This window comes from Hipposideros armiger, unplaced genomic scaffold, assembly GCF_001890085.2.
Source record: "Hipposideros armiger isolate ML-2016 unplaced genomic scaffold, ASM189008v1 scaffold_32, whole genome shotgun sequence".
In the NCBI taxonomy this organism is placed as follows: Eukaryota; Metazoa; Chordata; class Mammalia; order Chiroptera; family Hipposideridae; genus Hipposideros; species Hipposideros armiger.
In genome coordinates, this window is record NW_017731382.1 from 709,271 (window position 1) to 734,130 (window position 24,860).

Sequence of the window (24,860 nt, forward strand, 5' to 3'; positions counted from 1 at the left end):
CGGGGCCCAGGGGCGGGGGCGGGGCCGGGGGCGGCAGGATCGTGGGCCCAGACGCCGGGCTCCCCTTGCGGGTGGCTCCGGGTCCAGACAGCAGAGGCGGCGCCATGGGCTGCTGTTCCGGCCGCTGCACGCTCATCTTCCTCTGCACTTTCCAGCTGGTGAGTGCCGGCCTCTCCTCGGACCCCCGCAGTCCCAGCGCTCTAGGGGGTCCGGGCGCCGTCCCCCGCCCCAAGCCCAGCTCGCTGGGTCCGCGCCAGCCTGGGGGAGCTCCCTGCAGGGGACCGCTGGGACCCGCGGGCTCCTGAGGCTGAAGTTCGCCGCCGCCCCGGGGGGCGTGGGAAGCCAATGCCCTAGGCGCGACCCCTCCGGCCCCTCCGGCCCGCTCTGCGCGTCCTGCTGTGTGTGCACGCGCGGGGGTGGCCGCAATGTCCCCAGCGGCAGGGACAGGTGCTGGGGAGCGGCTGGAAGGGGCCCGCGCGGAACAAAAGCCTTCGGGCGGCGGGGCGCCTGGATCCTGCTCTCGCCAGCGCCTTGGGTCGGGAACTCAACAAGTCCCGTGGGCGCAGCGCGGTCAGGGAGGGGCGCTGCTGCGCGAGCGGTCCGCGCGTGTCGGGGAAGGTGTGTGTGGCTCCGAGTGCGCGCGCAAGTAGAGCTTGCGAGTGTTCCAGCGCCAGGCCCCGAATGAGCAGCGGAGTTCTGTTTCTGCGGCCTGACAGCCCCCTGGGTGGGGAGTGCTTGGGAGATGGGGAGTGTGAGTGTGTGTGAGTGTGTGTGTGTGTGTGTGTGTGTTGGGAGGGGGCTTGAGCCAGGCCCTGCCCTCCCAGGCGTCCCTCAAGCTGGAGGAGGGTTCCCCCGGAGAGATGGAGAGTGGACTGGAGGGGGGGTGGGGGTTGGAGCCAGTGACCAGGCCTGCACTTGAGCGTCTTTTGTGTCCCGGATTAGCTGGGCCGCTGGACACAGAGCTTTGTGGAGAACTTGGCCACCCCTTAGCCAAGTTTCCACTTTGCTCTTGGAGCTCCAGGATGCCAGGTCATACCCCTTCCCAGAGCCCGCTGCCCTGGGGGAGGGGGCTAAATACAGGACTGGGCTCCTGGGTCTCTGCTTTGTTGAGGCCTCACTGTGTTTGCTCTGGCTCTGCTGGGCTGGGAGCTTCCTCCTCTTGAAGGGAGGGTCCAGGAGGACAGAGGGGCTGCTTCAGAGAGGCTGTGAGCAGAAAGTCCTCTTGCACTCGTGGCTGTGCATGGGTTGATGTCCTGTCCTTTGCCTGGGGGCAGGGCCTTCTGGCCAAGCTGGCAGGGGGCTGAGATACGTTGCCTGGTGTGTCCTCCCTGGAGGAAGCTGCCAGAGTCTCCCTGTGGGGCAGGCTCTGCTGTGGAAGCCTGAGGGGTGGGGCAATGGGGAGCATGGAGGGAGATGGGGTCTGCAGGGTTTGTGCTGATGAGGCTGGGAGAGGCCCTACACTACAAAACGCTATGAGGCCCACGGGCAGTAGGGGGCTATTGCAAGCCTTGCCACTCACTGTCTTTAGGTGAGAGGCTCCCTCCGGCTGTAACCCCCTTAGGAGGCAGTGTCTGGACAATAAGAAGCAGAGCGTTTTGGGAATGCTGTGACTGTGGTTTGGTTTCGATGTGTTGAGTTTGGTGTGTGGGAGGCACTTGGGGTGGACAAGTGGGCTGGGATTCCAGGCAGGAGAAGTGGATGTGCTGGGTGAGGGGTGTGGCCTCTGTGCTCGGAAGGGTCAGGTCTGGTAACATTGCCTGTTTAACTTCTGAAGCGGACAGTGGACAGAGGATAGACAGGCGCCCCCGCAGGCCCCTGGAAATCTGGCTGCAGCTAAGGGGGAGGGGTTATCTTGGCTTAGGGCTGCAGGGTTCCCTGGGCCATGGGGCTTCTGGCAGACTCTTAGTCTCAGCCAGGCGAGCCCCAGGGCCTGGCCAGAGCTGTGTCCCCACAAGGCCAGCAGGGAGCTGTGAAAAGCCTTTTGTCCTGGCTGTCCTCTGTCCCTCCTCTGCCGGGTGGAGGGGATGGCAGAGTAAGAGGAGGCCTGACATCACCCACCACTCTGGTCACTGTGTGCGGGGTGAGGGGTCTGAGGGGGAAGCCCGCGGGGGTATCCTGTGGCTTTTCTTTTCTCTTTTTGACAAGCGTGAGAGTTTCCTCGTTACCCAGCTACGGGACGAAGGCCTGAGCATGTCCTCTCAGAGCCTTCTATGAAGAATAGCGTGAACTTTGCCTGCTCTGAGCCTGCCGAGCATTGAAGCTTTTTCCCAGGCTGTGCCCTGCCATGGTGACAAGACGGGAGGGAGGACTCAGCAAAGGGTTCGGGTGGTGGGCGGCACTCATCTCCTCCCTGACTTGAGAATGGCCGCAGCCCCCAGCCTTCCTGTGTCTTGGCTTAAAAACAAAAAAGACAAAAAGAGACCCCCACACAGCCTCCGCCCGTGCTGCAGGGTCTCCCTTCTGGGAGCAGCCCCTGAAGACCACCCCTCAGATTTAGCCATTAACAAGGGCGTGCAAGACTCTCATTTCAATCCAGGCTACGAACCCACTCTCTGTGCCAGGCGCATGGGGCTCTAGGGGTAAAGTCAGGCAGAATTCACACAGCCAGGAGTGTCTGAGATTCCTCACGGCCACTTGGCCGACCCTGGTTATCCTTGGAGACAGTGGGCCTCGCCTCTCAGGAGGGGACAAACCCACCACCTCCTAGCTGCAGTCACAGCCTCAAGGGGACTCATCTAGAGCAACCCGCGGCAGGCCTGCAGGTAGGACAAGCTGTGACATGAGGGAAGGTGGCCAGAGCCTGGGGAGCACATCCCGTGGGAAATTTCCCCGTGCCATGTGTGCAGGCAGGCCTGCTCCCATTCTCCACGCCCAGCTGTCTCCAAGGGCTGACCCCAGTTCCCTGAAGGTCATGCTTGGAATGTCCCCCTGCACAAGACCTCCTGGAAATAGCCGCCACCCCCTTGGGGCCATCCACAGTGACCTGGACAGTGCCCAGGACACACCCACAGCAGCTGTTTCTGGGGACCGGTCGGGGTCCCACGAGGACTCCAGGACACAGGTCGAGAGCAAGCAAAGGGGTGCTGGGGGGTGGGGAAGGGTCGAGTGCTCTGGCTGAGGTCGAGGCATCTGTAGCTAGTAGGCCCAGTGACCCCAGGGAAACCCATGAAGGCTCACTCTGCTGGGCTCTTTCCCGTCACAATGCTGGGGGACCCTGTGGGAGGTGGAGGCTGCTCCTGGGTGCCCCATCCTGCCCCCACCCTCTGTCTCAGTTCTGTGCGCTCTTGGTTACAGCTGTCCAATCTCGGGGAAGGGTGTGTGGTGACCAGCTGTGAGAAGACTCTTGTTTCTCCCTATAATGCCTGGTGCCTGCTTGGAGGCGCCCCGTCCCTCCCCCACCTTTCAGAGCTCTCCCCTAGTCCCAGAGTTCAGCGAGTGGCCCCCAGCCCACCCACCAGAGGTCACTCTGGGTCAGGGACTGGCCTCTAGTTCTCCCAGTGCCGACAGCATTGGGTGCACAGTAAGCCCACAGTGGAATGCAGCCATGCGCACCACGGGGAACTGCCCTGCCGGGATGCTGTCCTCCCTCCACAACCGTCTTTCCAGGATGCAGCGGGTCCCTCCCAGCCCTCTCTGGATGCAAAGGATTCCGCAGCACTTTTTCCCAGTGTTTCCTCTACACCAGCGTGTGTAATGGCCCGGCCCACAAACATGATGAATGAATGAATGAATGAATGAATGAATGAATGCTTTCTGGAATCATGACAGCTCAGAACCAGCTGGTTTTCCTATATATAAAACATCAAGTTCCTTAGGCATCTGATTCCTCCAGTTGGTCCTCTGTCAGCCGTTCCTACAGGGTCGGCATCTACAGAGCTGGAGGGGTGAGAATGGCCTCAAAGTGCAGGAGCAGCCTTGCCCCTCCTTGTCCCCAAAGCACAAGAGAGCCCAGCAGACGGAAGGTGTAGCTGTGGAGCTCCGGTGCTATGCTGCATGCACTTGCCGCCCTGTGTTCGTTGTGTGCAAACCCCCCCCTCAAGTTCTCTTTGTCCAGAGGAAGCAGCAGCTGAGGGTGGGGGTTTTCTCCAAGAGGACCTATCAAAGCAGAAGGAACACCCAGTGGAGAGATGTGGGGGCCGGTGGACTCATCTGGAGACTTTTGTTGGAAGAGCCAAGAGCACAGCAGGCCCTCCAGAGGGGTGATTAGGCAGGAGTTCCCTCAGGGCTCCGCTGCCCCTCACACGCTGGCCCTGCCCTAGGTCACTGCCCTGGAGCGCCAGGTGTTCGACTTCCTGGGCTACCAGTGGGCCCCCATCTTGGCCACGTTCACCCACATCGTCATGGTCATCCTGGGGCTCTTTGGCACCATCCAGTACCGGCCTCGTTACATCGTGCTGGTGAGTCCTCTGCGCTGGGCCCCTTGCTGCAGGCAAGTGGGCTGGATGGCCAGCATGGGGCCCTCCGGTGGCATATTGCCCTAGAAACCACCAGAACACCCGGGAAGGCCAGAATTTTAGCCACTCACCATCTTCCCAGACCACCAGGCTCAAACCTTTCCACAACCCAGACATCTAGAATTCCGACCTGGAAACTGAGGCACAGAGCAGGTGTCCAAGCCCAGGGCAGGACTGGACCTGGGGTGCCCCAGCCCGGGCCCCTGCATGCTGCCGTCCTGCCCCTGCAGAAGCTTGAATGACATCCAGCAAGGTTTGCTCTGATCAGTGCAGCATTTTCAAGTGCAGAGGAAGATAACTGGTCTAGATTGGGGTTTGTAGCAAACTTCTCTTGCAAAGGTCCACAGCCTTGGCCGTGGCACAGGCACAGCCCTGAGCAGTAGTGGATAAGCGGGCGTGCGGTGCCCCTGGAAGACTTTATAGCAGCAGGTGCTGGCCCGTAGCCTTCTACTCCCAGCTGGCAACTCTCTGGAGTGCTCTTTTACGGAGATTTGGGGGAGTCAGGCCACTCTGCAGTTCAGACCACTCATGCCCTTGCTTGTCATTCGTCCACCTTGGATGGGCCACAGGCATCTCTGGGCCAGAACGTGAAGTAGGAAAGGGTCCCCCACAGCTGGCTGTTCCTGGCGGCCCCACCTCCTGGGCACCCCTCCAAAGCAGAAAGCAGGAGCCCCGTTGCCCTGTTGGTGTAGCGCGGGAAGGCCCCACACTGAGACCTGGGAGCAGCTCCACTGCCCCTGCAGAGGCTTCCATGGCGTCTTCCCCACGGGCAAAAGCAGGGTGGGCCCCTCCTCCTGGAGAGCTGGGTTCACCTGCTCTGCCCACCCCCTGTGTTTCCCTAGTACGCTGTATGGGTGGCCATCTGGGTCACCTGGAACATCTTCATCATCTGCTTCTACCTGGAAGTGGGGGGCCTCTCAAAGGTGAGTGAAGTCCAGAGACACTCATGCAAATGGAGGGGTGTGGCCATGGGGGCACCACATGTGTTAGTTGTCTAACCCCTCACAGGCACACACAGAGGCAGGGCTGGGTCTGCTCATGGCCCCCAGAACAGTCCTGACCCACAGCAGTGACTCAGTAAAGGTCTGGGGAATGACCAGTGATTTGATGGGTGGGTGAGGGGCTGCGGGTATCTGTGGATTGGAGGCCTCCAGCTGGGGGGAGATGCACCAGGGAAGGCTTCCTGGAGGAGGGAGCCTCCGAGCCTGGGCAGCACCTGAAAAGAGAGTAAGGGCCAGGGGCCAGGGAGCAGAGAGACCAGCCCTGGCAGAGGTGTGCAGGTGGGAACACCACCTCGGGGGGCCAGGCCAGGCAGAGCAACGCTACCCTCCTGCCACCTGGGCTGCTCTATTCTTTCAAACACTGGTGAAGTCCATGGGTCTCTCCTGCAGAGGGGGTGGGGGGACCACACCCACGTCCCGTTTCACCAGGAGTGTCCTTGGTGAACAAACTCTGCCTGAGAGGCTATCGGGGGCACTTTGCACATAGCGTTTGTTTTTCATCCTTGCATGAGGCTCAGAGGTGGGTCTTGAAAGAGCCAGGAATGGGGCTGGGGTTTGACTCCAGGTGCCAGGCGTGGTGGTCAGCAGAGCCAACTGGCCCTAATTCATGGGGCCACTCCTGGGCCAGACATATGTAATACATGCAATGGGGACATTGGCCCGAAATGTGAAGGAGGGGCTCAGGGCGCCTGAGAACGTGCTGTTGGGGGTCTGTCCTGGCCAGAGAGGCCTTCCCAGAGGAGGGGGTGTGAGCCAAGGACTGAGGGCAAGCAGAGACAGGCCTGGATACCTGGGGAGCAGCTAGAAGGGCTTTGGTGGCCCTGCCACTCGTGGTTGGAGCCCAAGGGGGCCCCCGGGCAGGAGAGGCAGGGAGGCAGGGAGGCAGGGCACCCCTCGCCCTTCTCAGGGAGCCCAGGCTGAGCTGTGAGTGGGGGATGGTGGTATCCCTAGTGCTAACCTGGTCCCACCCCCTTGCCCCCAGGACAGTGAGCTTCTGACCTTCAACCTCTCCCGGCACCGCTCCTGGTGGCGCGAGCATGGCCCTGGGTGTCAACGAGAGGAGCCAGCAGCCGGCCTCCGACCCGCTAGTGGCCAGGCCACAGTGTCAGGCGTCAGCTGCGTCCTGGAGCACAGCTATGTGGAGGCCCTGCACAGCGCCCTGCAGATCCTGGTGGCGGTGAGCATGGGGGAGGGGCATGGGGTGCCAGGGGAGGGGGCTCACCCAGCTGTGGGACAAACGGGGCCCAGATGACCAGGTCCCAGGCCTTTCCTGCAGAGAGCCATGCCATCCTCTACCAGGGCAGAATGTCCTTCCTCACCCCATCTCTGCCAGACAGGTTAAGGACTCCCCTCGACTTCCCACCTGTGTGTCCTGAGCCACCAGAGCCTCAGTGTCCGCTCTGTAAAATGGGCTCAGGTCCCACTGTGACCCTGGGGCAGCATGAGGCTGAAACAAGGGGACAGAACCTGAATGTTCTTGTGGTGCTGTGGGGCCGGGGATACTGGGGCTTCTGCAGTCTGTCCCCTCCAGGGCAGTGGGGGCAGGGGAGAAACCCGGAGAGCTCGGCCCGGGCAAGCACCCAGAGCTGGGAGAGTGGGGACTGCAGGTCCTGCTGACGTCGGGAGAGCTTCATGGAGCAGCTGCAGCGGGAGCTGGGAGGATGGACAGGAGGGGGCTGTGGAAAGGCAGAGGTGTGGTGGTGGGGGCAATTTCCCCAGCACCCCCTCCCTAGGAAGAGCATGGCTGCAGGAGGCGTTTTCAGCACCACGGCCAGCTCCCGGGCTCTGGGCTCCTTCATCCGCCAGGGCGCCCTCCCCCCGAGACCCACGCAGCTGGGGAAGGCTTCTCAAGTTTGTGCTTCAATAGCGAGGCAAGCAGTCCTCCCCTCAGAAGGAGGGGGGCCATGAAGACTAGGGGGCACAAACCTGAGCTTCCCAGCACGTCTGTCAGCCCTGGCTGAGTCAAGGCTGGTCCCCCTCATTCTCATCAAAGAGGAGGCCGTTCCCTGATGGTGGTAGAGGCTATGCTCAGGAGTGACTTACCGCGTGGGTAGTGTCCCCAGGCCACTAAGTGTAGAGGGGTCCGTCCATGGGCAGTGCCAGCCCTGCCCCATCTCAGCTGGAGCCCTTTCTTCCTGGAGGCCTGGTGCCCGGGGGTTCTCGGGGGGATAATGCAGGCCTGCCCGCCTTCCCCTTAAGTCTGAGCATCTCTGGTGACGGGCTTCTGCCTTCAGGGCTTGGTCATCTTCCTGGCTTACTTGTCCAGTAGCCAGCGTTCACCCCCGGGAGGCCCTCACCCATGCGTCGCCCCCTCACCCGCGGGGGCTGGGGCAGCCCCACTGGGGGAGTCAGATGCTTGTCTGGCCACGTCTCGCAGTGATGCTCCTCAGCCTCACCTGGTGTCCTCACCCCGGCCTCTCGGTGTCTTTCAGCTGGTGGGCTTTGTCTATGCCTGCTACGTGGTCAGCGTTTTCACGGAGGAAGAAGACAGTTGTAAGTGTATGGCTGGCAGGCTCCCTCAAAAGCCCCTTAGAGACGCAGCCCTGCCCTGCCAGGCAGTGGGGAAGGGAGAGGGGAGCAGAGGGCTGGCCTCTGAGGTGGTGTCTCCGAGTTCCCCCGCCTTGCTGTGGGCAGCCTGAGACACCCCCCCCTTAGATGGGTCCCCGTGCCCACAGGGTTCTCTGCATGAGCAGAGAGGGGGATGGTCTAGCCACCTGAGAAGAGACGAGGAGGGGTCCCAGGCTGTGGGCACCAGGTGTCAGCTCACCCCAAGACCTGCAGGTTTGTGGGCTCCTGTGCAGTAAGGCTGGCTCCCACGACCCCCACAGCTGCTGCAGGTGGCTCAGACCTATGGGGAATGGGCCACTCTGCCTCCTTGCAGCTGAGAACCGGGCCCTGCTGGCTGGACATCTCCCCAGGCCCTCAGTACTGGCCTGGACCCAACTGAGCAGCATTTTCACTTTCCCTCCACTGCGAGCCCCTTTCAACTTCCTCTGATTTGTAACACTCAGCCGCCCTCACAGGCCCTGACTACCCATGGCTGTGACATGGTCTCAAGGCAAGACCCTGCAGAGAAGGACAAAGCCAGGGTGGGCAGGGGGCTGGGCACACCTGTGGACACACCCTCCCCTGGGGTCGGAATCAGAGCGGAAGTCAGAGCCTCTGTCCCAGGGGTCAGGTGGCTCTGGGGTGGGCAGTCCACTTGTCTAAGTGGCACCATGTGGCTCAGAGACCAGACTTGCTCCCAGACCGACTCCCAGCTCTCCTCAGCCCTCGGGCCGCGTGGCCACCCAACCAACTCTCAGAACACAGCTGGCTGGGAGGACACAAAAGGGCTTCGGGTGTTAGTCACATTAACACATTCTAGGACGGGAGCCAGCCTGGGGGTTCAGAAACGCATTCGGTTTGCCCCGAAAGCCCCTGTCACCCACTAGCTGTGCAGACTGCTCCAAGGGGCGGGTGAGTGACGTTTGTGAACATGACGGGGGCATGACTAGGAGAGCCTACAGGGCATGGTGCAGCCCCCCAAACCCCAGGCTCAGAGGATCCGGGCTCCCCAGGCCACATACCCTGGCTGAGCATGCCAGCGTCCATTGAAACATTTCACCCCGGAAGACACTTGCGCTATCTATCACCCAGAGCACTCTGTCCCCAGGCCTGAGCCGGCCTGGGGTGGTGTCACCCTCCCGGGGCCCCCCTCCACTTGCTTCTGCCCCTGCCATCACTGCACAAGTATTTGTGGTTGGCTGTGTTCTCCATCTGCCATCTTTTCCGTTGTTTGGGTTTTGTTTTATTTGGGTCTTGGTTTTTTTCAGTTGATTTCATTGGTGGATTTGATCCATTTCCTCTCTACCATGTCACTGAAAAGCCTTCCAGCCTCTTGTTCAAGCAGGCGTACTTGTAAGTATGGGCAGCAGAGCCTGCCCCCGGCTGGGCCTGGCCAGTCAGGTCAGCACAGCCACAAGGCTCCTCTCCTTAAGCAGCCTCACCAGGTGTCCATCTGTCTGTCCATCATCCATCTGTCCCCTTTTCTGAGATCTGCTCCATGTGTCTCTGGGCTGGGTGGGGAGGCAGAGGTTCTGGGGCTTGGCCCCCACGCCCTGGAGCTCTGAGTCCAGCAGAGTCTGTGAGAGTTGGGTCTGAGCTGGTTTTGTACAAGGAGGCTGGGGTGGGGGACACCAATAGGCCACCTCCCGGGGAGGCAACGTCTCACTGTGGCAGGACGTTTGGGTGTCGTTTTCCTGTCTTTGGAGGAACAGACTGCTCCCCTTTTGAAGGGCAGTATCCACGCCCTGCACACCCCAGGCTGGGGGGAGGGGTGCCTAGGCCTCTGCCACCAACCCTGCCCCACGTGTGATCCTGAAATTTGGGGTCAGAATTTGCGGCTGGTGGTCCTCTCAGTGTGGCTGTGCTTTCTTCCTCCTACTTGTGCCTTAGAGACAAGCCTGCCCTTCAGGGCCACACCTGCAGTCATCCCCTGGGGACCATGGCCCTCTTGGCAGCTCCCCAGCCTTTCTACCCCATAAGTAAAGGCCTCCCACCACCCAAGGCCATCAGACATAGCAGGCATCCAGCATCCCTGACGGAGAGGCCTCACCCAGGCCCCCTAACCGGGGCAGGGTGTATGAGAGATGGTGATGGGGCACATGGGGCTCTGAAAGAGTACTCTGGGCTGAAAAGGACTCAGGGGATTTTCCTCCAGCTGTGGAGCCCCCCAACACACACCTGCTCAAACCCCACCAGGAGGTCTGGGGACAAGGCCTGACCTGCCCGGGTGGAAACCCCAGCCCCTCACTCCTGACCCCTTTGCCAAAGCCCTCCCCCTTTGGATTTTGTTCTATTTGCATTTCCATCTCTCCAGAGGAAGAGGGTATGACATCCCCGAGGATTGCAGCCCTGTAGCCCACCTGAGCCTCCCTTCTGCCCAGAGCAGCTCCCAGGGGCTCTGACCCCTGCACCCCCCGCTTCCCCCCGCAGGCCTGCGTAAGTGAAGACGCACCAGTCCTGCTCCTGCATCCAGCCTCTGACCCGTGCGGATGATGAGGGGACTCCAGGCAGTGGGCCTCCCGGGCCTCCCTGCTCCCAGGGCCCTGCCGCTGGCCAGAGCACCTGCCCCAGGTCAAGTGAACACCAGCTGGAGTAGCAGGCCAGCACCAGGCCAGGATGGCTGTAACTTCAAAGGAGTTTGTAATTGCCTTTTTCTAAAAAAAGAAAGAAAGAAAGAAAGAGACCAAGGAAAACCTCATCTCCTGTGTCCGGCAGCTCTGGGACCACGTTTGGTCCACAGCAGGCCTGGGACTGTTGTCCGATGGGCCCCTCCCTCGGGTGCTAGCCCTGAGCTGCACACACTGCTGAGGTGAGGGGCTGGCCACAGAGTCACAGGGACCGGAGACAGGAAAGTGTGACCCTACCTCGAAGGTCTATGTAAGCCCATGTGCCCCACCGAGGGTGGCCCTGATTAAACACTGCTCACACTGGCTGAGTTCTCTCCAGGCACAGCCCCCCACCCCGCCTCAGGTGCTTCGGATGATGGAGCCTGGGCTTGGCCAGGAGCCCAGCCCCTTCTGCCCATAGGGCTGGACACTTCCTCCTGATGGGCCTGGAATGGGTCCCAAGAGGCGACTTGGGCAAATAGTCCTACAGCGTCCCCAAGGAACCAAGTAGGTAATGAACCATGTTCCCTAAGAGGCAGGGCTTGGTGGGTAATTACAAGTTCAGTCTCAGAAGTGGCCTTCGCGAGTGGATTCTAGAATCCTTAAAATGCTGAAAAGATAAGACTAGAAAAGGGAAGGGAATGGAAGGAGTGCCCTTGAATGTGAGGAAGCATTTGGGGGAATGACCTGGAGTGGGCTGACTGGTCAGTGCCCTGCTGGTGAGGAGAGGGAGTGGGGGGCTGGGACAGATGCTTTTGGGGGCAGGGTGGGGTGGGAGGTGGGCCGGAGGTTCTGAAACACGGGCTGCTGGCACCATCAGGGAAAAACTAGCACTTTATTGTGAATCTTCAAAAGCATCCAAACAGGTAAAAGCACCCCACCCCTCATGCCAAGCCACCCACAGCTCCGTCGTCCACCCTGGGCTGCGGGTCAGGAACCAGGCGGTTAGCGTGTGGTCCAAAGGACAGGCTGAGATGGACAGGCGCCCACACGGAGGCCACACTTGCAGCGCCTGGGGGAGGACAGGGATGAGTCAGCAGCTCTCTGTCCTCGGCCAGGGACCCTCAGCCCCAGGGAGTTCCCTTCCCTAACACTTCTAGCCCTGGAAGATTCATGGGGTGATCGTGGGGCACACGGGCCCTTGAGAACCCTGAGAAGGCCAGGCTCCTGCCCCCCTTCTGTGAGAACCAAAGGTCTATACACAGACCGCCCACCGCCCACTTCCACCAGCCTGGGCTCCCAGGTTAAGGACCCGTCCAGGGTCCTGGGCCCTTCCTCATAACCAGCCCCTCCCCCCACCGTGTGTTTTCCACACGCCACCAATGCCCTCGTCCCTTTGGCGTGGCTACAGCCCTGGGTGCCAAGCTGGACAGAAGGCATTGCTCCTGACTACGAGGAAGATCGAGGTGGAGATGTGCCCTCCAGGTGTGGTTCAATGTGCCCAAGCCGAATGGTAGTGGCCCCAGGGTGGTGTGCTGAGCAGGTTCAGAGCAAGAAGCTAAGGGGTGTAACGGGCTTGCCGGGCACATGTGCCGGGGCTGCAGTGGAGGGAGTGCCGCCTCCTGCAGCCTCAGGTCCCAACAATGCCAGGCCTGCCCCAGGACGGCAGTGTTGTGCGTGCCTGGCCTCACTGTCCAGGCCCGTCTGACATCTCAAACACCCATGTCAGGCTGGACTGGGACCTGCCTGTGGGTAGCTCTGTGGCCAAACGCTCACTTGGCCCAGCAAGGAAGCTTCACTCACCTGGCTTAGGACAGGAAGGTGCGCACGCGGCTGTGAACAGGGGCCCTGCAGATGGGGCACTGCTGCAGGTTGGGTGCACACTCAGCACAGACCAGGTGGCCGCAGGGCACGAAGACAATGCCCACGGAGCGGTCCAGGCACACCTTGCAGGTCCTCTCCTCCCGCAGGCGCCGAAGCTGCTCCTCTGTGTCCCGGGCTGCTGGGGGCTCAAAACCCTCAGGCACCGCTGGGCCTGCGCCTCACCTGGTTCCCCTAAGACAGAGGGCCCGTGACACCGCCCCACACCCTGACTACCTCTGTACTGGGCCGATGGAGGAGGTGGACCGGAGCCACACACAGTATCTGGCATCAACCAGCCCCAGGAGCGCCCACCCCTCCCACCCCAGAATGCAGAAGCGCAGGCCCCGTCCCCAGGTGGCTCCTGCCCTCACCTGGCTCCCTGGCACCCTCCAACTGGGTCTCTCTTCTGGGCATGGGCAGCTCAGGGCCCGGGTGGACAGGAGCTGTGGGCAGTTAGGAATAGGCTTGAGACCTAGGCCCCCCAGGGGAAAGTGAGGCTAGGTCCAGAGACAGAGCTGGCCACCGCAAAGTCCAGTTCCGACAGAGGAGACAGTACCAGCCCACGCTCCTGACACCATTCGTACCTCAGCATTCAGAATGCCCACAGCCCACTCTGCAGGGCACTCTACCCGTCCAGCCCCTCGTGCAGTAGCCACACGTGCTGTGTCTGCCAGGCATTGTGGGGGCAGTGAGGGGGCTGAGCCCAGAAGTGATGATCAGGGCAGGAACTAGGAGGGAGGCGGGCGCTGTGTACAGAACGGAGGTGTCTGACCCCCGCCGCCCAGCCCTCGTTCTCTTCCTGGAGCAGGTTGGCCAACAGCTGCGATGTGGACATAATGACTGGCACTGCCCAGCAGCACATCCATTTCACTGACCCCACCCAAAGCCCATTGGGAGTGCCACCTGCCAGCTGCACTCAGACTGCTCCTGGCTACCCCTGGCATCTGCAAAGCAAGGGGAGACCAGGACCTGGGCATCATGAGAAAGGCCAATCACGAGAGCCACCTCAACACAAGGGGCCTCTGTTGCCATCACGGCCGCTCCATCAGCGTCCATGATGTTGAGGTGCTGCAAAGAGCCAGACCCTCTCAAGAGAGGGGCTGTGTTCCCAGAGGAGTTGCCAAGCAGGGAGAGCAGGAAATGGCCAGCAAAGCCCCTGCGGACAGAGCCCCAGTGCCAGGAGCTGTTCCCCGAGCATCATATGGACCCTGTTTAATTGCAGATGGGCTTGACACTGTCCCCACCTGACACCTCAGGGCATGTGGCTCTGAAAGCAAAAGTTCCTTGCTCTAGAGTCAGATAGAAGAGCCAGATCTGAACCTTGGAGTCCCTGGAGCCCCTCGACCCCCCGCCGCACAAGGCCCAGTCGTGGAGAGCCCAGCTCAGAGCAGCTGGCTCCTCTGTGGGCTCGCGACTGCAGCCGGGTTGGCTTGGGCTGTGGCTGGTGGCTGCCCCAGCTGAGCACACCCGGTGCACTCCTCTCCGTGCTCCTGTCACCTGCCCTGGGACTGGCCATGCCCATGCTGCAGGGCACTGCTTTGGCCTCACCTGGAGCCCTGGACGGACGGACACGGACACGGACACACACACACACACACACACACACACACGCGCAGCCCCCGTGAAATAAGCCCAGACAGCACCCTCACACCCGGGCAAGCAGACTTCACTCTCCCTGCTGTCCGGCATCAGGGGGACACCCAAAGGCCTTGGTCACAGTGCAGGCTGCAGGTGCCCAAGGGGGCAGAGCATGGGCCACGGCTCACCTGAGTGGTTGCTGGGGGCTGTGTCTTCTGGTTCTTCCCATGAGCCCTGGAAGGAGCCAGAGAACATCTGTGTCCTGAGTACACGGAGGAGCAGGGGTGGGAGAGACCCCCCATCTGGACCCCACAGCCCTAAGGAGTGGCAGGACTCACCCAGGAGCTGAGAAGGTGGCAACAAGACTCCTGGACGCTGCAGACAAAGTCCCTTCCTTTTGTCTGGAGCAGGAATTCACACCTGAAGAGAGTGAGTTCGATGCCGCATGGATGTGGGCTTGGGCTACCAGAGAACCCCCTCAGTCAAGTCCAGGTGCTGGGAAGGCCCTGGGGCTGGGGCCCTGCCTTCCACTCCTGCCTCCCTCACAGTGCCCTGCAGAGGGCAACTGGGGCTCCCTGAGTGGTGGGCACTTGCAGAGAAGGCTGTTTTGGAAGACGCCTCTGTTGAGCATCAAGGAAGAAACAGCAGAAGTGCCATCTCCAGAGGAGTCCCCATCCCGAGACCAGACGCCCCCCCGGACAGCGGAGTCCTGCAGGGCCCTTACCTGGGGAACCACTTGGCATGCTCAGTCCAGGGATCATCCCCTTGCTCCCAGCTCTGTAGACCCCCGTAGCAGAAGAAGCACCTCACCTTGTCCTGTTGGCCTGTGAGGAGCAGAGATACTGGCCCTGCCCACACCCGGCCACTTCCGCTAGGCCAGGTATGTCCCCCAGGCTGGAGACAGGGGCTCCCAGGTGGTCTTTCCTTAAGGGTCAGGGGCTCTCGGAGGTTAATCGAGAGCCTTGGGGGCTCCCACTGGCCTGTCACCCCCCTTGCTCAGCGTTCTCAGATTTCATGTGCACCCGTTTTCTCAAATGTGAAATCGGGAGAACGATGCCTGGACGATAGCCAGGACTGAGAACATTCGTGAAAGGAATGGAGCGGACATTTGCATGGTTCATGGGAAGGCAGGCAGTGGGGAAGGGGCATCGGGGAGCCTTGGAGGTGGGGCTGGAAGTACCCCACCCCCCTGTCACCTCTACCCAGGTGCCACCTCCCCAGGATAGTTCCCCAGTGCTGGAGAGAAGGGGAGGCTGACTGCCAGGCTCAAACCTCCATTTGGGTGGTGGGGGGTCCCTCTTCTCTCTATCCCCTGGTGGCCCCCACCTCCGCCTCACTCCCCACCATCTACAGGTTTGTCACCTGGTGCAGACTGCAGATGGTGGCTGCTACAGGCATGTCCCACCACCACACCTCTGAGAGCCTGTCCCTGGACCCCCAAGGGGCCCACAGACGTTCCTCCTCGCGGCTCCAGCTGTCCCACCACTGACCACCCTGCCAGAGCCCGACTGTCCTGTGTGTTCTGCACCCCCCCCCCAAGTACCGTTGTCACAGTCTGGAGCATGTGCCCAGACTCCAGGGCTGGGGGCAGATGTGAAAGGCTGTGGGACCCCTGCCCCATCTTCATCAGGCCCGGACCCTCCCTGCTGTGGTTGGGCTCCCTCAGTCCAAAGGGGCCCTGACTGGCACCCAGGCCCGCGGGACTCACCAGTATGGAAGAAGCCAGCAGCGGCCAGCAGCTCGGGCTGCACCACAGCCGTCAGAGGCCAGTCATAGAAGGAGGCCAGCCGCAGTTCATGGGAGCTCATCTCGGGGAAGGCGGGCCTCGCAGATGGGGCAGCCCCGGCCCCCGCCTCCTCTTCCTCCTCCATCAGGGGCTGAAGCTGGCCCAGGATCTGCCCGTCCACGTGGTCCTGGCCTCCCCAGGACAGGGCACTCCCAGCATCCCTTCCCAGGACATGGCCACACAGAGTGTGGGGTACACAGTGCCCCCGTGTGGGGCTGCCTCTAGCTGCCCAGCGACACAGCTCTGGGCTCCAGCCCCAGCACTGGGTTGTGTCCTCGGGCTCCATGGAGGAAAAACCAGCGCTGACCAGTTCCGCTGCAGTGACGAGGCCCCTGGACAGCCAGTCCCGGAATGTGCCCACTCGGCTTGCCCCAGGGCTCCTGACCCCTGGGCCCTGCCTGGGGTCAGCGGTGGCTTTTGCCTCGAACAGCAGGGAGAAGAGGGCGGGACAGTGCCCCAGGTTGGGGAGGGGCCAGGGGGACCGGGGGGACCGCCGCTTCCCGGAGGGGGCCAGGGTGGCAGCCAGCATCACGCGCTCTCTGCAGCGGGGGGGTGTCATGCGTCTCCCGAGCAGGCGGGGCGGCGGGGGCCACAGGGCTCCCTCCAGTAGACAGAGGTGGGCAGTGCCTCCGGGGACAAGGAGGGAGAGGCCAGAGCCCGGAGACCCCTCCCAAGGCGGCAAAGGGCCGGCACTGGCTCCAGGACCTTGGGGGCGAGAAGGGAGGAGCGAAGCTGTTGGCGTGGTGATGCTGGAAGCTGGCAGCGCGGGGTTCCCAGGCCTGGCGCCAGGGTCAGCCTCTGAAAGCAGAAGGTTCCAGGCGATCTGAACTGTGTAGTAAGTGCTGCCCGGGACGGGGTGGGGGGGGGGAGGGACAACCCCCTCATGGGATGACATGGCAGCCTGAGGATGCAGGGGCATCTAGTGAAGGGCTGGGCCTGGGCCTGGAGCTGGTCACCTAGATGTCCGCCTGCTCTGAACCCTGGAACCAAAGGGGGCTTGAGACATCCCTGTGCCCAGCAGGTGGAGCAGGGGTCCCTCAGCAGGCCTGTGGGCAGCTCTCACCACAGGCCACAAAGAGGGGGCCAGAGGGAGCTGCACCCTTCCCGAGGTTCCCAAGGCTTTGGGGAGGGGACTAGTCCTGAATGGGCCACCACCTCCCTAACCTCCCTTGGCCTCGGGAGGAGCTTTGGAATCAGGCACATTTCAAGGTCAGTTTTCCCATTTGAAGTAGAACCCTGGGTCCCGGTCTGGGGAGCTCCAGACCCAGGTCCAAGCCCCCCTTCCCTGAGTGGCTTTCCTCAAACCTGGACACAGCCACATGGTCTCTGCTAACCAGTCCAAGTCCAGGGACCCCAGTTCCCCAGTCCAGCAGTTAGGGAAGGTGGTGAAGGGATGTGACTTCAGCAGGGCTGGGGCTTCTAGGTGGGCAGGGCGGGGTCCCAAGGACCCAAAGGCTCTGGCGTAGAAGCGGCCAGAGGGCGATTGGATGGGGTGCCAGGCCTCCACCCCTACAGTCCCCGCCAGGAATGCACCCCACCTCCCTGCTCAGGCCCTAACCCGTCATCCCTCACACTCTTCCATGTGGTTCCCATCCGGTCAGCCCACTGTGGGGCTCTCAGCGTGTCAGCCTTTTTAAAAACAAGTTAGTTAAGAATGAAAAGAGAACCAGGCTGCACAGGGCCATTGCTAATAGGGGATGGGGTCCCCAGGTCCAGGCCAGCAGGGTGGGCAGTGCTACAGTCCCAAAGGAGCTGGGAGAAGAGGTTCATAACCCACCCCGGGCATGGCGGCACCAGCCCCAGCTGCCCTCACTCACCTACCACACGGAGCTGCACGAGCCACACAGACCAAGCAGCCGGGAGCCGGTGCTCCTATATACCGGCCCACACCTGTGCCTCATGCCCCCGCAGGTGGGGTGGGGGTGGGGCGTGGGTAGACTGCCACCTCACCCTCCAGGACAGGGGTCGGCAAGCTTTTGAGACGGAAGAGCCAGTCCTGTCCCTCACAACAATTTAAAAATTATTCGAGAGCCATAAAACAAATGAAATCATCATTATGTGAATAATAGCCTTTAAAAATTTTATAAATGAAACTACGATAGTTTTATGTTCATTTTCAGTTTTGCTTCAGAGCCACATGTACGTACCCAAAGCGCCGCATGTGGCTCGCGAGCCGCAGTTTGCCGACCTCCGTTCCAGGACATCCTGTCACCAATCTGGCTACACCAGCAGCTCAGTCCTAATGTTGCCAGTGTCCCAGCGAGTCCCGAAGCCCTCTCCTATCAGAGGCCTGAGCCACCTGATTTCCTGCAGCAAATCCTGGCAAGTGGCCACAGGGTGGCAGGCAATGTGTTAGGGGCCACTGAGCAGGAATGCAGCAAGAGCAGGCGTGGGCTGAAGGGGTAGGAAGGCGGACACCCACCTGGCGCTGGGCCCCCCACCATGCGTAGCTGGCGGCCCGAGCTCCCTCAGGGACCTCACTATGACCAGGTGCTGCAGCTGGGCTCCTCGCTGATGGGTATGAAGGAGCTGTCCTTTCAGCTGCCACCAGAAGCCAGATGAAGCATCGCAGCGTCAGCACAAGTGGGCACGGCTGGCACTAAGTTTGGGCTGAGTCAGCCATAGGCAGCCAGGGCGATCAGCGTGAGAGGGTGTGAACCACGAGTGTTGTGGTTCTTCGTGGGGTCCTCAGAGCCTGGAAGGGGCCTCGGCCACAGTGTCTCAAAGATTTGTGGAAAGAAGGGTGGGAAGCGAGGGAAAGGATGGATTTTTATTTCATCTCACCCTTAGAGGACTGTTTCTGTACCTCCCACCTCCACCCCTGAATCAGGGTGAGCTCTCCAGGGCAGGTTCAGACACCAAGGCTGGGCTGTAAGTGCTTTATTTGGGGTCACCGTGGGAAGCACCCAGAGGGAGCTGGTGAGGCACCGATATTGGCTGTGTTCCTCAGGGTCATTGCCACAGGTGCCCTTGTGGGGGGCCATGGAGCCTGTGAGCCCCCAGCAGCTGGGCTGCCTTTCGCCAGCCAGGGACAGAGCTGTGGGCAGAGCCGGGAGATGCCAGCAGGGGGCGCAGGAAGAGTTGAGCTGAGGCAGCGCAGCAGGGCTCCTCGCCACCTCTGAGGCTGGGCCCACCCGCCCTTAACCCAGCTGAGGGCCCGAGCGCAGCTGTTTGGCCCTTAGCTTCAGGGCTGCCCAGGTGGCCCAGCCCTCATGGCCTCAGGCTTGTTAACTCAGGTTATTTCCTGGCATGCATGGCCCCAGGCCTGGGCAGGACAATTGGCTTCTCCCTGAAGACCATTCAGCACAGCTGAGCCTGGTTCCTTCCCCGTCCTTGCCCAAGCCCAGGTGCCCCTGGGAGCTGAGTCATTAGGCTGCGGATGGACGGAAGGCGTGGTGTGCAGGGAGGAGACAGGGTAAGCAGCAGCCTTCTGACCCCACAGTCCTGCAAGAGCCCAGGACGTCCACCGACCGACCCTGCTCTCAGGGAGCATCTGAGCCTCATCTGGAGACTTGGGAGGCCCCATCTCTGGCCCCATACGCAGCCCAGGGATCCAGGGCCCTGTGGGGTCAGATTCAGGAAGGGCAGGCAGATCAGGGCACTCACTGCCCACGGGTGGGGCTCCAGGGAGGGAGGCTAGCCCGCATTCCCCACTCCACGTAGGAACAGCTCCGGGGGTGAGCGGCTTACGTCTGTCCTTCTGTCTCTCTGGGTCCCTAACACTCGTGATTTTCGAGCTTACAAGGAGGCACTGTTTGGGGCAGGGGCTGAGCATAGGCTCAGCAGGCATGTGGTGACTCTGCTAGCTCCCCAGACGAATGTCGAGATGCGTCACCTGACAGGAGGGGACGAATGATGGCTGGGCATGAAAAGAAGCAGGCCATGCCATGTGGAGGGCCTTCCCTTCCCAGGACAGTCACTCGAGGAGAGAGCAGTGGTGTCTCTCACTAGCCTGACTCTCCTTACCTGCCCCCAGGGCCCCTCAGGTGCCAGCCGCTCCCCCAGCCGGGCCAGGTCCCAGTCCCCTCTCCAGGGCTGGCCCTGCTCACCCTCACTCCTGCCGCCCTCCCAGGCCCCTGGCCCAGCCATCCAGGCCCCACCCTTCCAGGCCACTTGTGGCCCTTGCTGTCTGATGCAGGGCCTTATCACATTGGCCCCTGTTCACCCTCCTGGTGCTGCCCTCCACCCCCATTCTGGCCACACTAGCTCCTGTCATCCCCCCCTCTTTGGGAACCTCAGTGGAGAGTCCTCATGGCATCCTGGGGCCCCTCAAACCAGAGCTGGCCTCGCGGCGTTGCACCCAGTGCTTGGGGGTACAGCTCTGCAGGCCCCACCTTGACATCCTTTGTGTTTACATTTGCTTTGTAAAGTCACATCCAATGGGACAAAGGAGCATGTGTTGGGGGCTTGGGGCCTCCCTGCACCCCCTGGAACCAATCTCAGCTGCCCACTCCTCTGGCCAGTCGCCACTGCCACTCCTCACTCCAGCGGGGGCCTGGGCGTGAACATGAAATCACAGAGGGTCCGTGTTCTGCCTGCGGGAGCCTGGTATTAAGTGGTAAATGGCAAGATAGGGCCTGAGAGCGAGATGGCGGGAGGCGGGGAACAGGTCCCGCTGGGCCTCCGGGCTGGGAGCTGCCCTCCTGGTCCCCAGAGGAGGCGCTTCTCCTCGCCAGGGCAGTGCAAGGAGCTTTTGCAGCAGGTGCCAAGGTTCGTCTCTGCCAAGGTCAGTGCCACCTGAGCTGGGACGGGGTTGCCGAGCAGCCCTATTCCAGCTGTCACTTTGGCCACCAGGCAGGTGTGTCCACATCTTGACCCCACCCCTCAAGATGCCGGGGCACCAGACCACGTGGCGCTGTCTTTGGGGACAGATGACAGTTTGTGCTGAAGCACAAGGTGCCCTTGTCAGAGTAGAGTTAAGACAGTGCCCTTGGCTGCTGGAGAAGCAGGGAGAGGGGTGCCAGGCCCTCGGGGAAGTCGGGCAGAGAAGGCAGAGCCTAGGGATGCCCGCTGAGGACAGGGGAGGCTGCTGGGCACCAGTCGCTGGCCTGGGCATGTAACACTTCTGGAGTGAATGACCCAATCAGATGTCTGGAGAGGAGGCTGTGTGTCACAGGAGCACGCCAAGGTCACTCCTGAGGGGAGCAGGGGGTGCCCCGAGGACACAAGCAGGTTTTGTGGGGAAGACGCAGCTCCACAGGAAGCACAGAGGAGGCGGCTTCCTGAAGAAGGCCGCTGATTCCGGAGGAGCCTGGCATTTAGCTGCGGAGGTGACCAGGGAGTGGCAGATGCCATTGAGTGGATGGGGGTCTTTGTTTGCAGGCTCTCAGAGGCCAGCTCTTGGGTGAGCCACATCCAACACCTGGGGCGGTGGATTACTCCAGCCAGGTGGTCACCTGAACTCAGGGCCACCAGCCTCTAGGCCCCGCCCCCCAGCTCCAGTGAAGGTGTCCCTGCTGGCTAATGGGCACAACCTCTTCTGGTGGTGATCTGCAAGATCCAACATCATGAAGGTGGCTCATGAGAGGGCCCTCTGACCTGGTGATTCTGCACAGGAACCTCGCTCTACGTGTCCTTGCTCAGGTGTGCCTGTGCACCAGGGTCAGGACACTCACTACAGCGAGACTGGAACTTGAATGGCCTGGGAATGACCTTGGCAGGGACATGGGCAGTGGGGAGTGGGCGCTGATGTTCAGTGGGACAGCCATGTGCTGGTTGAATAGTGGGGCGGGTGACAGGCAGACCTACACTTACACGGGCAGCCTGGGCGGAGGGTACAGGGAACCCCGGATCCCTCAGGAGTGAACCTGGGACAGCAGTGGTACCTTCTGCCGCCCACCTTGTACCTTTGAGTTCAAAAATGAGGTTTTTAACCACGTGAGTGTATGCTTTTGAGATAAATAAAAAACCTCTTTAATGCTAGCTAGCAACGTTTAGAAAAATCCCATTCTGGCTGGGCATGGCCGGAATACAGCAGGAGGGGGGCCTGCCTTAGGTGGAGGATCGAGGATGGGGTGGGCTCTCTCTGACATTTGACACGTAAGGCAGGCGGGCCCCCCGTGCCATGTGCCTGCATGGGCTTGGCTGCTCCCTGAGGCCAAAGGATGAGCAGTAGTCAGGTGGGGACAGGTGTGGAGTGTCCGAGGCAGTGGGAGATCCTGGGTCCCAGCACCGGCCCTAAAGCCGAGCCACCGCTGCCCCAGGTTCCCGTGCTCTTCCAAAGCCTGAGCTGGTCAGTGTCATTTGAGCCCCCACCCCCACCCCCCTATACCAGGAGCTGCTCTGTTCCCAACCTGCAGGGCCCTGACCTCCGTGTCTTAGAGGCGCTGGGCTAGGAGAGCGAGACTGGGAAAGGTTCTCCCACCCCCTTCATGGTTGGACCATGACAGTGGCTCTCTGCAGTTAGAGGACACTCAGCTCCAGACTCTGTGACTGGCCTAGCAGGCAAAAAGGCCTCCCCCTGGGCTGGTCAGGGTGGCCTCAGCTCTGGTCCTGGCCCGTGTAGTCCCTGCATTCAGGTTGTTTTGGGGCCCTACATACCCTGCTGGCTGGGACCCAGGTTGTGCCCTGCTCTGGGCGGTCTTCACTCTGTTCCATGGCCATGGTCAGCACAGAGCACTGCCAGGTTTCCCAGCTGATGGGGTGGCAGCCTGGGGTGGGCCGGGTGGTGGCTCTCAGACCCGGCCTGCACCTTCCCTAGCCAGCAGCCTGCATAACCGCTTCTCAGTCCTCTAGTTTCGGGGGCCACTCTTTCCACATTGTGAGTGGAACCCAGCTCAGCCCCTGGATGCTCGCCTCCAAATTTTCCAGCTGACATCACCTGTGACCCTTGTACCAGGCTGAATAGTGTCTCTCAAAATTTGTGCACCTCTGAATGTGACCTTATTTGAAAATAGGGTCTTTGCAGATAGAATGAAGTTAAAATGAGGTCATGCTGAATGTGGGTGGGCCCTGCCTCCGATGACGGGAAAAGGCCATGTGAGGAGGAGCCAGAGAGCTGAGGACACCTGGGGCCACCAGGAGCTGGAAGAGGCAGGAAGGTCCCTCCCCTGAAGCCCCTGGAGGGAGTGCGGCCCTGCTCACATCTGGATTTCAGCCCAGGGAAACCAATTTTGGATTCTGGCCTCCAGAACTGAAGAGAATAAATCTCCGGTGTTTTAAGCCACTCAGTTTGAGGTCCTTTATAGAGCAGGCACGGAGAACTCATACAGCCCCCCGACCGGCGTGCTGCATCCAAGAAATCACCGAAGCTCAAGGCTGGCTCAGCTTGCTTGGGCATTTGCGGGTGAAGTGAGCAGCTAACAGCTGGTGTTTGTGGGTCTGGCCTGATGCCAAGGGTGCACATGCCTCGTTTATGCCTCATGCTAATCCTGAAAGAGTGGGGCTGTTCCTCCCACAGCAGAGAAGGGAGCACAGGTGGGTGAAGGACCCATACCTGCTGTGTGGCCCCAAACCCCAGTCCTGATCACTGTGCTCTCCTGCCTGAGGGACATCACCTGGGGAGAGAGGAACAGGGGCTCCGAGAGGGCTGACCGTCCAGGCTCTGACCACAGGGATTCTCCTGGTCCTGGGTCGGAAGAGCGTTCTGGGCCCAGGAGGACTGCCCGATGTGTGTCCCCCTGCTCCACCCCTGAGATGCATGGCCCCGCCCCTCAGCAATCTTGCTGTCAGCCACCATCCCTGTGTGTCTTCTCCATGTCTGTTGCTTTTCTGGATGTGTGCCATTCATTTTTGGACCCACATGCACAAACTTCATCGTGGTATGAGCTGCCGATGGCCCAAGTACATCAAAGTCCCACTGGACCCAGATTCATCTCGGGCATCACGTGCCTCCTAGCCTGTGCCCAGCCTGACTTTTCCACCTGGCAGGCAGGCAGGGCCCCAGGGAAGCCAGTGATGAGGGTTTGGCGGAGCAGTCCTCCCACGTGGCCAACCACCCATTGGTGCTGTCCACACCTCCCCCGCATTTGAGAGGGATGTTGCTGGTACACCACCCATGCTGTCCCTGCAGTGCCGTTCAAGCTCAGCCTGTCTTGGGATCCCACAGTGATCCCAGCAGTCCCCATCCACCCTGCCTGCTGCCACGTGCTGGGCCCTGCTTGGGGGACGGCTCCCGTGATGACCCTGCCTGTCACCCCACCCTGAGCCAGCATTCCGGACTCTCTCTCCCAGCAGGAGGAGGACAGGACACAGATCAGGGCCTCCGGAAGACATCACACCTGCCAGAGCTGAAGAGGAAGCCGTGGTGGACAGTGGCCACTACAGGGGCCCAGGATCTGGGGGTGGGTATGCAGGCTGGGCGCCCTGCGTGGGGTGGGAGTGATTGGGAATGAGACCTGGGCTCCCCTCAGGAAGTTAGAGCCAGGAAGGGGCTGTCCATCTTTGAACACAGACCAAAAGGCCCCTTGTGGCTCCTGGTCTCGGGTACAGTGCAGGGCTGAACCCGCTTTCCCTCCCTGTAGTGAAATCCGGGGTCAAGAATGTAACATGCAAACTAGCTATCAACTGGGGAGCTCCTTGGGGGACTCAACAGAGCGTGTGCAAAGCAGCACCCTCAGGGATGCTGGAGCCCAGGGCTCCGGGGGGGGGGACAGCCGCTGCAGAAGGCTAGGCCACAAACAAAACTCAGGAAGCCCAGAAGGAGCGCCCCAAGAACCCAGGGCCCCTCTGAGGGATGTCGGTGGGGCTTTTGGGCGAGCAGCAGGGTCGACTGGATCCCAGCCTGAGTGAGGGCTTTAGGCGGGTGGCCGCACTGCTGGCTCCCCTTCTTCACATCCCGGGGCTCACAGCCTATGCCCGCACGTGCCTCTTGGGGGCAGTATCGCTCCGCTGCAGCCCACGTGACTTCCCGGCGCGCCCCGGCCCCGCCCACGCCGCGCGATGCTGGGACCCCTGCGCGAGATCAGTCCTAGCGGGCGGCGGCGCGCAGGCGCAGCGCGTGGCGGCCCGTCGGCGCTCCCGGCCTTCCCCGCGCGCGCTGACGTCGCGCTGCCTCGTCCCCGCTGTCGCCGCGGCCGCTACCGCCGCCGCCGTCGCCTCCGCTGCCGCCATCGGAGTCGAGCACTCATCCGGGCGTCGCGTCCCC

The 24,860-nt window shown here is 61.5% G+C and overlaps 2 protein-coding genes across 3 annotated transcripts; one reads left to right on the forward strand and one right to left on the reverse strand.

Moving 5' to 3' along the window:
- The first annotated feature begins 18 nt into the window (after window positions 1-18).
- NKAIN4 (sodium/potassium transporting ATPase interacting 4) lies at window positions 19-10,934 on the forward strand. 2 transcript variants are annotated; one of them, XM_019637139.1, is made up of 7 exons: window positions 19-158; window positions 4,260-4,397; window positions 5,297-5,377; window positions 6,438-6,632; window positions 7,888-7,948; window positions 9,271-9,355; window positions 10,433-10,934. In XM_019637139.1, exons 1-7 carry the CDS (start codon window positions 105-107, stop codon window positions 10,440-10,442), a joined length of 624 nt encoding a protein of 207 aa, XP_019492684.1. In that variant the 5' UTR covers window positions 19-104; the 3' UTR covers window positions 10,443-10,934. The 2 variants fall into 2 exon arrangements, with proteins under 2 accessions (XP_019492684.1, XP_019492685.1); XM_019637140.1 differs by lacking the exon at window positions 9,271-9,355.
- Window positions 10,935-11,540: 606 nt separating this feature from the next.
- On the reverse strand, window positions 11,541-16,334 carry BIRC7 (baculoviral IAP repeat containing 7). Its single transcript, XM_019637152.1, has 7 exons — window positions 15,698-16,334; window positions 14,714-14,813; window positions 14,328-14,409; window positions 14,178-14,223; window positions 12,783-12,854; window positions 12,352-12,550; window positions 11,541-11,620 (listed from the first exon to the last, which is right to left on the reverse strand). Exons 1-6 carry the CDS (start codon window positions 16,332-16,334, stop codon window positions 12,357-12,359), a joined length of 1,131 nt encoding a protein of 376 aa, XP_019492697.1. The 3' UTR covers window positions 11,541-11,620; window positions 12,352-12,356.
- Window positions 16,335-24,860: the final 8,526 nt, after the last annotated feature.

Bases quoted from the DNA above. Each gene is read 5' to 3' on its own strand.
- BIRC7 (XM_019637152.1), bottom strand. From the start codon at position 16,334: ATGACACCCCCCCGCTGCAGAGAGCGCGTGATGCTGGCTGCCACCCTG. The intron at 14,410-14,713 runs GTAAGGGCCCTG...CACTCTCTTCAG, and splicing joins CATGCCAAGTGGTTCCCCAG to GTGTGAATTCCTGCTCCAGA. The intron at 12,551-12,782 runs GTGAGGGCAGGA...TTGAGCCCCCAG, and splicing joins GGAGGGTGCCAGGGAGCCAG to CAGCCCGGGACACAGAGGAG.
- NKAIN4 (XM_019637139.1), top strand. From the start codon at position 105: ATGGGCTGCTGTTCCGGCCGCTGCACGCTCATCTTCCTCTGCACTTTC. The intron at 4,398-5,296 runs GTGAGTCCTCTG...GTGTTTCCCTAG, and splicing joins GGCCTCGTTACATCGTGCTG to TACGCTGTATGGGTGGCCAT. The intron at 7,949-9,270 runs GTAAGTGTATGG...GGTTTTTTTCAG, and splicing joins CACGGAGGAAGAAGACAGTT to TTGATTTCATTGGTGGATTT.